General features: G+C 41.9%; 1 protein-coding gene across 3 annotated transcripts in view; it reads left to right on the forward strand.

The window, feature by feature from the left end:
• mkxa (mohawk homeobox a) overlaps positions 1-16,294 on the forward strand; it is a 41,373-nt gene extending 25,079 nt beyond the window's left edge. For 2 of the 3 annotated variants that reach the window (XM_060889472.1, XM_060889465.1), the window contains 2 exons: positions 14,110-14,143; positions 16,076-16,294. In XM_060889472.1, the coding sequence (XP_060745455.1) occupies positions 14,110-14,143; positions 16,076-16,271 (230 nt within the window). In that variant the 3' untranslated portion in view covers positions 16,272-16,294. The remainder of the gene's footprint in view (positions 1-14,109; positions 14,144-16,075) is intronic. The other variant, XM_060889475.1, reaches the window with a different exon arrangement.
• The last annotated feature ends 1,745 nt before the right edge of the window (positions 16,295-18,039 follow it).

Consider the following 18,039-nt stretch of genomic DNA (forward strand, 5'->3'; position numbering starts at 1 on the left):
AAACCTCAGCTCATTGTCAGGAACTGTAGCTACATTTTCTTTGTCAGGAAATAAAACAAAACATACAGGTTTTACCAGAATATATGAACCTTAGGTGCGTTTCCACTGCTGGAGTCTTTTTAGAGACTCACTTTTAATGATCTCCTTTTTCACCCTTTTAGGCACTTTGTCAGAATTTCAGGAACTTTGTGAGAAACGTTAGGTAGGTTTCAAGCGTCCAAGCAACTTTCCCAACATTCTTGAAAAGCTGCTTTAAGATAATGTCCAATGTTAAAAGTGCGATACAAATAATACTGAACATTTTAAGAACATCTTAAGAACAATTGCCTGCTTCGTTTAGAATCCCAGAATGACGCTTCTACCCGTCTGTATGACACATGAACTCATATTCAGAACTGCACATTAAAGGCAGGGTCTCCGATTTTTGAGAAATGCTGAATAATAAACAAAAACAAAACAAACGTGTAGCCAATGAGCAGAAAGGGGCGTGTCTTGTCAATATAGGCAGAGAGGGTGTTCAGTGCGCATGTGTGACATTAGCAGAAAGCGGTTTTAACATTGACATGGAGGATAAAAACAAAGAAAGAAAGAGAAGAAAGACTTACGATAAGGTAAGAAGTAGGACGTGTTAATATAGGATCAGCTTTCCAGCGCTGGAGAGAACTGAAGGAGCAGGAAGTTGGTCACATTCACAGATTGGAGTTTCCTGAGTCAATAACTCCTGAGCTAAACACTGTTACTACACAAATAACACCTCTTTTCTATCGTAGTAATGTAGAGACGCAGCTACAACCGTGTTTTGTGTAGTAACAGTGTTTAGCTCAGGAGTTATTGACTCGGGAAACTCCAATCTGTGAATATGTGACCAACTTTACTTAAGACGCCGAGGCGCTTTTTTCCTTCTCGATAGGTGAGTAACGTTGGTTTTGTTTTGTTACACAGAACTAATATATGTCTTTGTCCTTTACATGATTATGTTTGTGTGTCATTTTTGCTTGTTTATATATCTACAATCGTATTGTTCTTCACTTCAGCTATGATAAAGACACATTTCTTTCCGTTAGTTGTCTGGGTTACGTATGTATGTGTGGGCGGAGCTATCAGTACAGGGGTGGGACCCATTTGGGTTAGGGGCGTGTTTGTTTTGGTGATTTCAAATGTCAACATTGGCTTTCAAAAATCGGAGACCTCACCTTTAAGGAAAAAGTTTACAAATCTTCTCGCAGTACTCAAATGATTTTTTTAGCCAGAAAAAAAAAACACTTTAAAATATTAAACCGAACCCCAGACTACAGAAGACTGCTGCACTTCCAGAACACTATTTATATGAGTACAATAATAGTTTAGCTTTTAACGATCATTTGAAAACACTTATTTCAGATTCGATTTGGATTCGCCGGAGGTTTGCATTAAAAGTTATTCCATTTAAGTGACCAACTTTAATGACGGTAACTGTGTTAATAACCCCTGGGATTCTCTGGACTCCAGCTTGAGAGCCGCTGGTTTACCTTGACAGTCTGTATAAGCTACAATTAACGCTATCAGAGGGAAACTCTTCGTCCCGTGTCTGATTATTCCCACCTCCACAGGGTAGATTTAATTTGTCCTGACTGCTCCCGCTCGAACAGTGAGTAAAAGCTAAATCAGACCTTCGAGCTAGTCCATAATTGCTAGGGTTGTTTTTGCTTTTAACACAAGCAACACATGGGAAATGATGTAACCACTGCACAACCTCCAGAGAACTCCTACTGTCTTGGGTACCGCTCCATGATGGGAAACAGACTCAGGTACTCAACCAAGGTACACAGAGTTCTGCAGTGTGTCGTACCGTTCTGTCCTGCGAAAGTAAAAACGCCTACAGACGATGAGACGCACTCACACTAGATTACCGCAGACACAAAGACTTTCCATTTGGCTCAGGAGAAGATTACTAATTAGAAGACTGTGATTATAAAGTTGTTTACTTCTAATCACTCCAAGGTTTCTGCACGGCTGAACTGCACCAAGCCTGAGCGGAGCTGGCACCGTGTCAGGCTAGTGATGTGCCAGAGATTTAGCGTTACCTGTGTACAGTCTGAAAGGGATTTAAGTGATAACACATCAAGGAAATGCTTTCAGCATGCCTCTCTGCCTCTCTCTGCCTCTCTCTGTCTCTCTCTCTCGTGTTCTCAGACGTGAGCGTGTACAGATATCTGGCTGAGTCATGAGCCGCTCTCCTCTGGTAGCATTAGGCTGCCGTTTGAAGTCAGCACGTACCGATGGCCGCGATATGGCCGTTTTCCTGCACCAATAACATCGACCGGTCTGCAGCGATAATCTAACGCTCCAGATCGTCATTGGAGATGGCTAGAGAGGGTTTCAGAGACCACGCACATGTGCGATAGTCAGGGTTTACTCGTTTATCATTCATTCATTCATAATGCTCCAAATACTGTAGTAACATGGTCACGTTTAAAATGACTCCATTTCCTAGAAGTGTGTATTATATAGATTTAGATTGAGGAATTCGTTCAAGCGTTCACCAAAGCTGAAGGCTTGGTCTTCGGCGTAAATCAGCATCTGGCCTTACGCTTACATTCTAAGTGAGTTTGTGTTGTCATTTCCTGCGTGTTGAATACGTACGCATGCGGTCCTGGCACGGTGTGTGTGTGTGTGTGTGTGTTCGCTGATTAGCGTGTTTACTGTCGCCGATAAACACGTAGATGAGAAGATGTTTAAAACATTCAGATCCTCTTATTATTCTCCAGTCTTTCCACATTAACTTCTACTCAGGCTGTGACCGCACCGACAGAGCCTGTGATCTGCATGTTTCTTAAATGGGTGTCATTGCGTGTCATCTGGCGGAATCACGACACGCTAAAGCTATGAGCGGTCCGTGTCTGCTCTTAATCTGCTCTGCTGTTTAAACCGGTAGGAGCTGCACGGTGGTGCAGCAGGCAGCGTTTCACCCTCACGGCGTGATCCTGAGCTGAGGTTACTGTGTGGAGCTTTGCTTACGGACTCGGAGTCTGGGTTTCCTCCCGTCTCCTAAACACATGGTGGATGGTGGCTGGTCTCTAGGTGGTAACGAACGTGTACGTGAACGTGTCCCATCCAGCGTGTATTCCAGCCTCACTATTCCATGCCCTATTCTATGTGACTCGGACAAGAACAAAATGCATAGTAAAAAAAATACGTTGTAACGTTTTGTGGGTGACCCTTCAGTCACCTTCAGTTCCTCCTCATCCTCATGCACCAATCTGCCTCTTTAAATATTGTTACGTGTGTCTTATTAGTCGTTTTTATAATTTATACACTTTTAGGAGGCGACACTTCCTTTAAACTGCACGTTGTAGCAGAGATCATGGCTTTCTGTGTGAGGAGGTTTTGGTCTGTTTGGTGCAGATAAACATCGTGCAGACGGTTGTGTATTTATTTGTTGTTCAGTTTTCTGTTCGACTTGGACGTGGTGCGATACACACAGGCCCTCGGTTTACAAACAAGAGCTTCTGTTGTTATTCAGTTCTAACACCAGTCAGAATTCTGGTCATTCAGCAGTTTGTATAAGCCACATGGACCAGACAAACGTCTCTCTCACGGGCCGTCGAGATCTTCTGTATTTTCACTTTGGGGGAAGTCGTGGCCTAATGGTTAGAGAGTTTGACTCTTAACCCTAAGGTTGTGGGTTCGAGTCTCGGGCTGGCAATACCACGACTGAGGCAATACCCCCCTGCTGTGTGTGTACTTTGGATGGGATAAATGCAGAGAACAAAGTCTGAGTACAGGTCTCCGTACTTAGCCGTACGTCACGTCACGTCACTTCACTTCACGTATTTATTAATAGTCACACCATACAATAGTCACAATAATATATCCTCTTAGAATAAATATAAATTATAATTATTACGTCTAATTTTAGACATTTTCCACTAAATTCAGGCTTTTTCCCATTTTAAGCATTTATTTCTTTAAAAGAAAGCAATTATCTGCGTACAGAACGAGGTGATTTAGAGCCTGAGATATAAAAAGCAGATTGATTTATTGACCTTGAGCTTAAAGTGATGCTACTTTCGCAGCATGGCTTCTAGTCCCAAGCCTTTTGTTATAACTTACCTTTGTTATAGACTCAGACTAGCGAGAGATCTTTTATTTATTCCAACCGTTTTCCTCTTTATTCTAGCAACAAAGGTCCGTTAGCCTACTGTAAAGGTTCAGGAAACACAAGTATCTACAGACTTAACCCGAGGTGACTAAAGCGATTGTGGATCCTTTTGCCTTCCTGAATCCGTAAATCTCAGGCAAATTAACGAGGAAATACGTCCCGACAGCTGCGAGATACAGCGCACGTATCGTCCGTGTATCTGGTCGACGAGGATTGTAATTTCTTCCTTAAATAAATCTAAACACAAATCTCTTCTCCCATGAGCCCCGCATGTTCCTTATCCTAAAAGCTACTGAGAGACCGATAGATCAATATTCGCACCAGGGCAAATCTGCAATTTCCTTTGCTCCTTTCTTTTCTCTTTTTCTCACAATACTGCCACTGTTTGCTTGCACTTGGTGCTTTCCAGCAAGCGTCAGAGCCCAGAACATGTCACCGCCGTCGACACAGTGAGAGACACGAGAGATGAATGTGTCGAGAGCGAGCCTCTGCAGGATTAAACGAGGACAAGGCTGCACAATTTAGTGCTATAGAAACCAGACAGCGTTGAGTTTTAGACCGGGGGTGAGAGATCGACTAGGTTTTTATATAAATATCCTGCGGCCACTGTTCTGAGATCAGTCCTTCGTGTCGCGCGCGGCCTCGCGGCCTGTTGTCCGAGCGCAGGCCAGACTGTCCCGAGACTCCGGTCGTGACCTTCCTCTGCATGCTGCGAGTCATTACTGATAAGCCTGAGTGTCATTACCAAGACCGCAGTCTTTACTCTTGTACCAAAGCCAACACGATGAGAGAAAAACCGAAAGAAACAAAGGAATGAGGGGAGGAAAGGGTAGAAAGAACAAGAGACAGATTAGTTTGGAAAGGACTACAGACGGATTAAAAGGAAACAAAAGAGTCGAAGAGAGACGCAGTAGAAAAAGAAGAGGTGGGATGAGTGAGGAAGTGAGGCAGTCTGGAAAAAAATGGAAACAAGGCCATAGACAGACAGAAAAAAACAAGTTGTCGAGGGAAAAAAAGGCCAGAAGTAGTCGACGCTGGCGCAGATGAGAAAGACAGAACGAAAGGTGGGGTTAAGTGACAGAGAACGGATGAGAAAAAAAGGTGCAAGCTAAAGGGACGGTGGGATCGATGGTGGGTGGAGCAGGTTGGCACGCCGACCTGGCAGCCGCGATGTGACGAGAAAAGCCAACATCCTAAACTCATTCACAGATGCTCGCTGGCATTATTAAAGAACACAGAGCCATTCTTATAACCCTCACATCAGGGAGCGAGTGAAGAAAAAAAAAAAACGAGTGTCTGTCTGCTGAAGGTATCTTCAACATTTATTTGTACAGTGAAGGATGTGAGCTTTTTTTTTAAGATCTTCTGAGCTCTTGGAATGTGTTGTAGAGACAAACCTGGTAGTAGTTTGAGATATTGGCAATCACTGGATTTCCCAGCAACAGCGAGAAGAACCTGAAGATTCAGAGGTTCGTCTGTGACCGAAACACACTAAACAACAACGTCAAATCAATGCAACGTTACCACGACATCATGTCCTCGTGTTAGAAATGAAAAGAAGCGTCCGTTTTAATACAGCGCTACAGATCGTTAATCGGAATGCGTAGCGATGATATTTCTCATGTCTTAGCTATACATACGTACATATTATTATATACGCTATTATTAGGTTTACGCATAATGTAAACAATTGAGTCATGCATTTTATCAGGTTACATGAAGACGGATCGAATGCTCGAATTATTGTGTAAGTTTTAAGCTAATAATTATAGCACAAGTTAATAATAAACCGGTAAAACAATTCAATTCACTCTCACTCACTTACACACTCACTCATTTTCTACCGCTTATCTGAACTACCTCGGGTCACGGAGAGCCTGTGCCCATCTCAGGTGTCATCGGGCATCAAGTCAGGATACACCCTGGACGGAGTGCCAACCCATCACAGGTCACACACACACACACTCTCATTCACTCATACACTCACACACTTCGGACATTTTTACAGAGATGCCAATCAACCTACCATGCATGTCTTTGGACCGGGGGAGGAAACCGGAGTACCCGGAGGAAACCCCTGAGGCACGGGGAGAACATGCAAACTCCACACACACAAGGTGGAGGCGGGAATCGAACCCCCAACCCTGGAGGTGTGAGGCGAAAGTGCTAACCACTAAGCCACCGTGACCCCCTAAAGATTCATATAATACAAAATTTAGATAGATTTAGTTCACAATGTGTTTGTATTTATCCCCAATGAGCAAGTCTGAGGTGACTCAGGTGACTGTGGGGAGGAAAAACTCCCTTAGACGGTAAAGGAAGAAACCTTGAGAGGAACAAGACTCAAAGGGGAACCTCATCTTCATCTGGGTGACACTGGGGGTGTGATTATAAATATACAGTCTGATAAATGTCGTAGTGATGTAAAAGACCACATGGAGTTCACATCTCCTCTTTAGTATCACAGAGTCTGACTGGAGCTGGTAGATCTGTAGATGTCTCAGGATTCTCAGAGTCGCCCTCGTCTCAGTGGAGGTCCACAAACTTCATCGCACGGAAGACGATCTGAGCTGGTACAGTTTCTGGATGCCTCAGGATGGGTAGAAAGAGAGAAGCAGTATAATCCTAATAAAAGAACTTAAAACAAACTGAAACCTAAATAAACGCCACAACATTTTCAACATGTTAGATCTGAACACGTTGAAATTAATCCTTACTGCTATTTTATAACCGCTAGAAGAAGACTTTATACCAGGGGATGTATTAAATATATCATTATTACCCTGCCATCCCTCACTTAATACTAACGTATAAAGATCTACCTCAGAGGAAATCTTCTGTGCTTCATCGTCTCTGTGTTCTCTTCTTAATAAGTAAAGAGCGTCAGGTTCGAACCCTTCACGTCAGACAGTATTGTAGCGGAGGTTTGAGGTTTGTCTCCATTTTTTTGACGCTCTAAGACTTTTTTGTCCAAGACTCAACATCCTGTCCAGATTCCATCCGTCTCCAATCCGCTGGAGAGACGCACGAACAGATGGGTTTAGAGTGAGTAAAGTTTCCAGTCTTGGACAAATCAAGGCGATGCCAGTCTCGATGCCATGTCATCTCAGGCTTCACGGTCGTACAAGCGTGAGTGTAAGAACAGGCGTGCAGCTGCAGGAAGGTCTCCGTCAGCTCAGGGGTGGCCTGTTACCCTGTGTACTCGCGCACATCTTTAGGTTCAGATGATCCAAACGATTCTAGACCGTGCATCATTCTTTTAAACAATATCCGATTGTTGTGTATAAAGCAAGTGTGCGAAACCTGCATTCTCATCTTTTTCTCATTATCCGTTTCCCATTCTTAACGGAAAAATATGGAGAGAGAGGGAAGAAAAAAAAAGGCACCGTTTTAAAATTTGTTTCATCCTCGCATGAGAAGAGAAAGGTGACTGGAAGAGAAAGAGAAGGCGATCTGAAAGGGAGGACACGAGGAAACTGGGGAAAAGACTTCAGAAAGGTGGCGATGTCGGTGGATGATCGTTGGCATCGGTGTTGGCATCGGTATCAACTAATCTGGATCAAATCCAGGTAGAGAAACGCTCGGCCGTGAGCGTCTGAATAGAGTAGAATAGAACAGAACGGGGAACAGAAGACTTTATTATCGCCACATATACATTACAGCACAGTGGAATTCTTTTCTTCACATACCCCAACTGAGGAGGTTGGGGTCAGAGTGCAGGGGCAGCTATGATACAGCACCCCTAGAGCAGGGAGGGTTGAGGGCCTTGCTCAAGGGCAGCTTGGCTGTGTTGGGCCTTGAACCCCTATCCTCCGATCAACAACCCAGAGCCTTAACCTTCCTTAAGAAGGAAGGGATGAGTGGACGAGTGGATTATAATTTGGGCTGGACAATGTGTTAAACTGCACATTTCTAGTAGATTGTCATGCTCTTGTCTGTCCAACTCAAAATATTAGATTAGATTAGATTAGATTAGATTAGATTAGATTAGATTAGATTAGATTAGATTAGATTCAACTTTACTGTCATTACACATGTACAAGAACAAGGCAACGAAATGCAGTTTAGGTCTAACCAGAGCGCAATAGCAGCAAGTGCTGGATATACAGTACAGTGTTTACATGAGAGAAATAAATTAAATAAAATGGTAATATAGGTGGGGGGGCTTAGTGTTTAGCACGTTCGCCTCACACCTCCAGGGTTGGGGGTTCGATTCCCGCCTCCACCTTGTGTGTGTGGAGTTTGCATGTTCTCCCCGTGCCTCGGGGGTTTCCTCCGGGTACTCCGGTTTCCTCCCCCGGTCCAAAGACATGCATGGTAGGTTGATTGGCATCTCTGGAAAATTGTCCGTAGTGTGTGATTGTGTGAGTGAATGAGTGTGTGTGTGCCCTGTGATGGGTTGGCACTCCGTCCAGGGTGTATCCTGCCTTGATGCCCGATGACGCCTGAGATAGGCACAGGCTCCCCGTGACCTGAGGTAGTTCGGATAAGCGGTAGAAAATGAGAGAGAGAGAGAGAGAGAGAGAGAGAGAGAGAGAGTGAGTGTGTGTAATATAGGTGTAATTTACAGATGTGTGTGTACTATAAACATAATATACATGTAAAATTCAGGATCCAGGCAAATTTTATTAAACATCATACTCAAAAGACTTGATTGTTCACTTAAATAGAAAAGATGTGTTTTCTTTGTTCCAGAAAAAGATGGATGAACAGATGACATGTGGATTGAATCTGAATATCTGTCATTAAGCAAAATAATGTCAGCTAAATAAAATGACTGTGGACATATTTACTGTTTAAAAGGAAGAATCGTTTTTTCGCTCTCTCTCTCTCTCTCTCTCTCTCTCTCACTCTATTCTCTCTCTCTCTCTCTCTCTCTCTCTCTCTCTCTCTCTCTCTCTCTCTCTCTCTCTCTCTCTATTCTCTCTCTCTCTATTCTCTCTCTCTCTCTCTCTCTCTCTCTCTCTCTCTCTCTCTCTCTCTCTCTCTCTCTCTCTCTCTCAGATGTAGAAACCTCAGTAAGACCATCAGACTTGTCGCTTTTCTCTGAACGTTTGGTTGTTTATTTATTTAGGTGTTGAATCCCGAGCAGATTGTTATTGTGTTATTTGTCACCGTCAGTGACGAGAGCTCACAGATGTACATTATTATCCCTCCTGCATTAGGTTTTTTACACTCTTTATCCTTTTCTCTCTCTCCTTTGGTGACGGTAAGTGAGCAGGAGCGTTTTGGACCTGCCGTACTGAAAGACCACGATCTGTTTCTCTTCTCCCGCTCAGTAGGTTTGCGGAGCAGCTTCCAAATCCCCCGGCGTCCGTATAAAGTGGCCCAAGCGTCGACATGCACTCGCAGCCAGTAGCAATGAACACGCGCTGCAGAGAAGAAGAAGAAAGACTGACCGAGCGCGATAGTAAAACTCAGAGCATCGTGATTTATGACGGGTTTATAATTTCTTTGGCATTGCTGCTGTTTTGAAAAATCGAAGTTTTAGATGTTTTAGGCAACAGAGTTTGGAAAATGCACAGAGTTTCTGTATTCACTTTTTCTGGCCCTTTTTCCTTGAAGCTGTAGCAATGAGCATATTTTGATGGGGACACACAGGTGTGTGTTGATAAATAATACACACAAATAAGGCATCGACCCATACACGTGATCTCATCTGGAATTTCGCGACTGTCCATGAAACTTTTTTTACTGTCCATGAAAATATTATTATTATTATTATTATTATTATTATTATTATTATTATTATTATTATTGTTATTATTATTATTATTATTATTATTATTATTATTATTATTATTATTATTATTAGCAATGTTATTATTTGATAGTTATATGTATGACGTAGGTTTATGCATGAAATGTTACTACACACCAGAACTTTAGTGAAGATAACAAATTTATGCTTGGTGCAGCAAACGATCTTAAATATCCAAGGAAAGCACAACGGTGTTAACCGTTAACGCTCGGGTCAATCGTATTCTCATGAAAAATGCAGTCGTTGTTTTTGGGTCTAAAGTAAATCCAGGCTTCGTTACCGATACAGGAGAAACAGGAGCAGTGGAGAATATCATAATAGAGTCACAACCTAATAAATGTCTTATTACTAGCTGGACTGCGGAATAAATTATTATTACAGTATTTTGTTATTTATAGCTGAAAAATGACATTGCCTTTGTGAATACAGAAAAATTCCACTCATTCAAAGGGCTGCTTGGAAAGCGTGACTTTAAACACACACACACACACACACACACACACACACAGAAAGCAATTATCATGGAGTGTATTTTCAGGGTTGTAAATGGTCTGTGAAACTGTGAATCGAATTATTTTGTTTCTGACACAGAACAGGTTTTGGATGTCCAGTTTCTCTGAGGTGCAGTGAAAGAGAAACAACTGGATTTATTTTGGCTCGACAGCATCAGAGCTGCAAATCTCTCTGTGAGAGCTGACATGGGTTCGATTTTATGAGGGGATGCCTTTAAAGAGAAAGGCACCGGCGGGAGAAATCTCCTTGTTAAATCGGATTTCCCCAATAGTTATTCGCTTCGGATACACGACTCTTAAAACGTCTATCGGTTATAAAATAAATAAACAATCAAACTCAAAGATCTGTCGATTCTACATACTAACGTTCTGTTGTTGTGTAGAAACATTTTGTTAGATTCCTAGCATGTTTTCTTCACCTACTTAAGACTAATTTCAGCTTTCCTTTTTTGGAAGGGGTGAAATTTGCTTCAAGGCATTTCTGGAGTAATTTAAAGGTGAGGTCTCCGATGTTTGAAAGCCAATGTTGACATTTGAAATCACCAAAACAAACACGCCCCTAACCCAAATGGGCCCCACCCCTGTATTGATAGCTCCGCCCACACATACATACGTAACCCAGGCGACTAACAGAAAGAAATGTGTCTTTATCATAGCTGAAGTGAAGAACAATACGATTGTAGATAAACAAACAAGCAAAAATGACACACAAACATAATCATGTAAAGGACAAAGGCATATATTAGTTCTGTGTAACAAAACAAAACCAACGTTACTCACCTATCGAGAAGGAAAAAAGCGCCTCGGCGTCTTAAGTAAAGTTGGTCACATATTCACAGGAATATGTATTCACTGGAAAGCTGATCCTATATTAACACGTCCTACTTCTTACCTTATCGTAAGTCTTTCTTCTCTTTCTTTCTTTGTTTTTATCCTCCATGTCAATGTTAAAACCGCTTTCTGCTAATGTCACACATGCACACTGAACACTCTCTCCGCCCATATTGACAAGACACGCCCCTTTCTGCTCATTGGCTACACGTTAGTTTTGATTTTTGTTTTGTTTGGCGGCCCGACTCAGTTTTTTGAAGCGTTTCTCAAACGACGGAGACCCCACCTTTAATGACATTTGTGCAGCTACATTCAACTGACTATGGAAAACTAACAAAAGTCTTCGTTAGTTAATTAAGTCATTTAGAATAAATAGCATACTGCTGTAAATCTAGCATAGAATTTGTTGTTGTTACAAAAACTCCTTTTTTTGCTGTACTAAACTCTTAACAGGGTTTTAGCATGTTAGCGTTCTTGGGTCTTGACTGGATTGTGCTAGCATGAGTGTGGAACTGATGGACAATACGAAACCTTTCCGTAAGTGGCTCAAATGCTATAAATGTCATATTTCGTTGCTAGCATAATGAATCTGTCAGAATCTGTACGACATTAAGAGAACATTAGCAGATATAAACACGCCGTCCTTTATTGTGTTCCACTTCCCCGATACGTCTTCAGGAGGAAGTTATCGTTACTAAACGATCAGCGAACTATCGATTTCTTAACACGCTAAATAGCTATTTGCTATTCAGACACTCTTGACGTGCATTTGATAAAAAATGGTTTGTATGCTGAAGAAAATAGTAAAATTGTTAGAGAAAAGAAATATTTACGCATGCTATGACATTTTAGATAATTATGCGTCCTGTGTACAATCCGTCATGAGCTTCATTTATCTTCAGCTCCTTTACGGATGTTGATCTAGAGTGGAGATTAATGAGTGTTTTAAATGGAGATGAGTTGAGGAAGCTGGAGAGAGTTTATCATGGACTGCAGTCTATTACTCTCTCTCTCTCTCTCTCTCTCTCTCTCTCTCTCTCCCTCTCTCTCTCACTCTCTCTCTCTCTCTCTCTCTTTCTCTCTCTCTCTCTCTCTCTCTCTCTCTCTCTCTCTCTCTCTCTCTCTCTCTCTCCCTCTCTCTCTCTCTCTCTCTCTCTTTCTCTCTCTCTCTCTCGCTCTCTCTCTCTCTCTCTCTCTCTCTCTCTCTCTCTCTCTCTCTCTCTCTCTCTTTCTCTCTCTCTCTCTCTCTCTCTCTCTCTCTCTCTCTCTCTCTCCCTCTCTCTCTCACTCTCTCTCTCTCTCTCTCTCTTTCTCTCTCTCTCTCTCTCTCTCTCTCTCTCGCTCTCTCTCTCTCTCTCTCTCTCTCTCCCTCTCTCTCTCTCTCTCTCTCTCTGTCTCTCTCTCTCTCTCTCTCTCTCTCTCTCGCTCTCTCTCTCTCTCTCTCTCTCTCTCTCTCCCTCTCTCTCTCTCTCTCTCTCTCTTTCTCTCTCTCTCTCTCTCTCTCTCTCTCTCTTTCTCTCTCTCTCTCTCTCTCTCCCTCTCTCTCTCTCTCTCTCTCTCTCTCTTTCTCTCTCTCTCTCTCTCTCTCTCTCTCTCTCTCTCTCTCTCTCTCTCTCTCTCTCTCTCTCTCTCTCTCTCTCTCTCTCTTCTCCAAACCAGAACACAGTTTCTTTGTTCAGACCCACAGACCCAGCTCATAACTGATGATAATGTTTGCGCTGCTCCTCTGTGCAGCAGGAACAAGTTTTATTTTGTAGAATATTACAACCTTTTTTTTTTTATATAATACAGTAAAATGTGGTTCGGATTATCTAGGAGTTGAAAAGGATCCTGAATTCTCCAACAAGCCGGAGACAGAACGACTGATGAACGTTGTTAACAAACCTTGGGTCCAAGCGTTGAAATTGGAACATGAATGCGAGATGGGTCACTAAGTCACCTGCTGAAAGACGTTGAGCGAGCCAGAGAAGACGGATAAGACTGAGAGAAATAAAGATTTCCATCCAGGCAGCAATCTCAACATGGATTTCAGAGGAATGTACAAGTGCTCACTTAAAAAAAAATATGAAAACATTTCCTAACGTTTTTCAAGATATTCGGTGGAGATACTTAGAGAGGGTCGTTAATAGGTGTTTTGGCTACAACATGGTTTCCTAGTGCTGTAAAACCATGACATCTAAGGCACAGGGAACGACAGGATGTTTGGTAATCAGCGTCATAGTGACCCGGGGCAGACTTTGCCTGGTAACGGTGTGTGTGCAGACACACACTCTGCATATGTGCTGTCTTTTTGGAGAAGAAATGGGTAAAAGAATGAGATTAGCAGCAGTGCAAGCCAGGCTTTGGGGATGATTAGGTGCTGTTTGGCTCTTCCAGAGTCTGGCCAAGGTTTGAATGCTCCATGCTGCAGTCCTGATCCAAGAGAGAAGAGAAGGGATGAATGAGAAGGCGAGAACTGAGGTCTCCCAAGAGGACATGCTCAGATTTTTCAGCAGACTTTTTAGGCCCAGGATGCGAGATGTTGCCTTTTAAAAGCTGTGGATGAAGCCACAGCCACGCAACCTTTCAGTGTCTGGTCTACAGAGCAAGCTATGGAAAAGTATTAAATGAAACATATGGCAGCTTTAAGACCAGGTATTGGTCAGTCTCAGCGGGGTCAGCTAATTTAATCCATACAGAGGAAGACAAATTCATATGGTGTGTCTCACATGAATGAGTCAAGTTTGAATCACCTTTTATTCCCCTCTACCACCCCCCCCCCCACACACACATCCTCCAAATGAATTTTATTATGCTATCCATCACCATTACCCTGAGGTGAACTGCACTTAACACTTAGCTTTGTTCTGGTGTTGTGTTTGCAGAGGCTGTGGATCATGGATCAACTAAATGTGACAAGTAAGTAGTACATTTAGCTGATTGCACTGCAATACACACACACACACGCACTACTGATGCACTACAAGTGTCTAACTCAAGGCCTGACTATAGAAGCATTTTTATATATTAGTACAATTTAAATATTGACACCTGGCATTAGTCACTCCCGTTCTATAAAACCGACAAACTGCCCGGTTGCTCTTATGATTAGACGGATTTAATGACCTGAAATCCACCGAAGGCAAAAGGGTCACAGATACACACACGCCCAAATCTGTGCACCCAACAAAATCTTGCATTTTTTTGTTACCATATAAGGCCTATCTGGAATATCTAAATTAGTGTAATTGTGTTTTTGTACTTTCCATTGCAGTGACCTCAAACTTTTCCATGTTTTGTCATGTTAGAACCTGGAACCGAAATGAACTCGAGTCGAAGGTGCAAAGTAGTTTTATATTAAGGTTAAAGATTATTATTCTTTCCAGTTGGAAAGTCAAACTCTGCCACGGTCTCAAGTAGACTGGTAAAGACTTTCTTGTACGATAATCCTGACAAAATTTCCCACTCCTTTCTGATGAAAAGCATCCGGAAAACACGGTGCCACTATGACACTGTGCCACGGTGCCACGTCTTAGACGATGAAACCTTCGAAACATTTTGTTTTGGTCTCATTAGACCAAAGAACCCTTTTGACAAGCTTTCTGAGTCTTCATACTCTCACACTTTTCCTTTAAGCCCAGCTTTGTGGAGTGTTCAGGGTTAGGGTTAGGATCCCTCTATCACCTACTGTACACAGTTACCCTCGGTCTCCTGTCTTTAAGACTCTTTAACAAACCTGAGGTTCTTCCAAGAACAGGTGTATTTTAATTGTGCAAATGTTGAGTCCAGTCGATCAATTTTGTGACTTTGTGACAAGTTGATTACACCAAAGTTAAATAATCCCCCAAACCCCTAAGTATCATGTCTTACTCGTGTTGAATCATGATGTACAATGCAATGGGACATGGTAGCCTAGTGGTTAAGGTGTTGGGCTACCAATCGGAAGGTTGTGAGTTCGATTCCTACGTAAACCAAGCTGCCACTGCTGGGCCCCTGAGCAAGGCCCTTAACCCTCAATTGCTCAGTTGTATAACAATGAGATAAAATGTAAGTCGCTCTGGATATAAGGGCGTCTGCTAAATGCTGTAAATGTAAATTAACTCCATTTGAGGTCCAGGTTGTAACACCTACAAAAGGTTCAAGGTTCTGAACCAACTAGCACTCTCACTCACTCACTCACTCACTCACTCATCTTCTACCGCTTATCTGAACTACCTCGGGTCACGGGGAGCCTGTGCCTATCTCAGGCGTCATCGTCATCAAGGCAGGATACACCCTGGACGGAGTGCCAACCCATCGCAGGGCACACACACACACTCATTCACTCACACACTCACACATCTACCATGCATGTCTTTGGACCGGGGGGGGGACCGGAGTACCCGGAGGAAACCCAACGAGGCACGGGGAGAACATGCAAACTCTACACACAAGGCGGAGGCGGGAATCGAACCCCCAACCCTGGAGGTGTGAGGTGAACATGCTAACCACTAAGCCACCGTGACCCCCACCAACTAGCATCGGGTTTAAATTATTAATATCTTCGGTCTTATCCGCACAGGGCAGCCAAATTGGAGGCATGATATTTGATTGGAGAGCAAAATGAAAGATTTAAACATGTCCAACTCCCCTGATTAATAGTATAGCTAATAGTTACCTTGAAAATGAAGACAAGATAACTGGAATAAACAAGAGCATGGAACATATCAATTAAGCAGTGAATTAAGTTCCATAATGAATCAGGCCTACAAATTATTACTTTAAGTTTAAGTTCAACATTTATATGCTACATCATAGCTGGTGTTTCAGTGTCTTACAGACGTCTGTATGTAAACGTGTGTGTGTCTTCAGCAGCGTCATGCCGAAGGAAAAAGGACGTGGGAAAGACGACACGTATTGGCGAGAGATCAACGCAGCCATGGCCCTGACCAACCTGGCCAAGCCTAAAGACGGTGCTCCTGCTGGCACCACCAGCTGCATCATCCAGAAATCCTCCCATATAGCTGAAATCAAAACTGTCAAAGTACCCATCATGCACAAGTACTAGCAACCGTCTCGTATGGGATTCAACACAACGTGACTTTCTTAACTTTTGGAATTTACATATTTGTATTTGTTTATATTTTGTTGTACTTATGAATATGAAGTAGACTAATATTTTTTTTGTGTGTGTGTGTGCTTTAATTTGGAGTTGTTATACTGCCCTGAAATGCAGCACTTCGTCGTTTCGAGGTTTGTGCCTTTTTCTATGCACAAGCGCTTTTCAAGTGTTGATGATAACGGTATTGCGGAACGAGACACTTTTGCATTGTTAACTTATTTTGATACGACTTTTTTTGTACTCTGTTCTATCATGCCAAAGTGCCTTCGTGTAAACTAAAAAAAAAAGGAGAAGCGCACATCTTTTACGTGACATTCCCTGCTACGGTTCCTGGAGTTTTTGTAAAGATTCACAATATTTATACACGGCCCAATGTTCAGAACGATCATATATTGAGTCATGTTTACACCATTTTCATAATAGGATCCGGTCAGTGATTTGTCACTATCAGTACAATCAGACACGACTGCTTAACTTCAGCATCGCTTCCTGGGTTAAAGACCTTCCCATTTAAAATAACCCTCAGGCTTTCTTTTTTTTTACTTTTAGACTTATTGACCTGTCAAACATCTTCACAGAGGAGCTAGTTATTGTTTTCTACCCAGATCACAAGCAAACTTTCATAAACACACTATGAAAATGTTTGTGCTTTGCTTTCCAAAGCCTGTAGTCGCTGTAATTACAACTAGGCCGCCAAGATGGACGTATCCTGCAGTCATTTGGGGCATTACTTATACACGTCCTGTGTAATACAAACATGTATCGTATAGATATATCATGTGTCACTGTGTCCACAACTGACTAACACTAGTGTTGTGTCTTTAATTAGATTCTCATGTACTTTTATTGACAGTAATAGAATACTAACACTAGCCAGTTTTCCTAATAGGGTTAGAGCTTCAATTTTAAAAAACCTCACATGTAGCCTTCGAACCTGCCCAGTGTTTTGTCTTGCATGCCAGTCTTTCAGATTTTATAGATTTCTAGGTCGAGATGCAGTTCATGACAACAAAAACGACGACTGCAGGAAGATTTAAAGAGAATCAGTGTTTAACATTTTACAGTTAAAATTGGATCTAGTGGATTTAACAGTCTCTTTGGTTAATAAGTTAAAACTGGATCTATTGGATTTAATAGTCTCTTTGGTTACTAAGTTAAAATTGGATCTGGTGGATTTAATAGTCTCTTTGGTTACTAAGTTAAAATTGGATCTAGTGGATTTAATAGTCTCTTTGGTTACTAAGTTAAAATTGGATCTAGTGGATTTAACAGTCTCTTTGGTTAATAAGTTAAAACTGGATCTAGTGGATTTAACAGTCTCTTTGGTTAATAAGTTAAAACTGGATCTAGTGGATTTAACAGTCTCTTTGGTTAATAAGTTAAAACTGGATCTAGTGGATTTAACAGTCTCTTTGGTTAATAAGTTAAAACTGGATCTAGTGGATTTAATAGTCCCTTTGGTTACTAAGTTAAAATTGGATTTAGTGGATTTAATAGTCTCTTTGGTTACTAAGTTAAAATTGGATCTAGTGGATTTAACAGTCTCTTTGGTTAATAAGTTAAAACTGGATCTAGTGGATTTAACAGTCTCTTTGGTTAATAAGTTAAAACTGGATCTAGTGGATTTCATAGTCTCTTTGGTTAATAAGTTAAAATTGGATCTAGTGGATTTAATAAGGTATGCAGACGTGGTTGTGAAATTCTGCACGTAAAG

The sequence above is a fragment of the Tachysurus vachellii genome, chromosome 2, assembly GCF_030014155.1.
Source record: "Tachysurus vachellii isolate PV-2020 chromosome 2, HZAU_Pvac_v1, whole genome shotgun sequence".
NCBI lineage: Eukaryota > Metazoa > Chordata > Actinopteri > Siluriformes > Bagridae > Tachysurus > Tachysurus vachellii.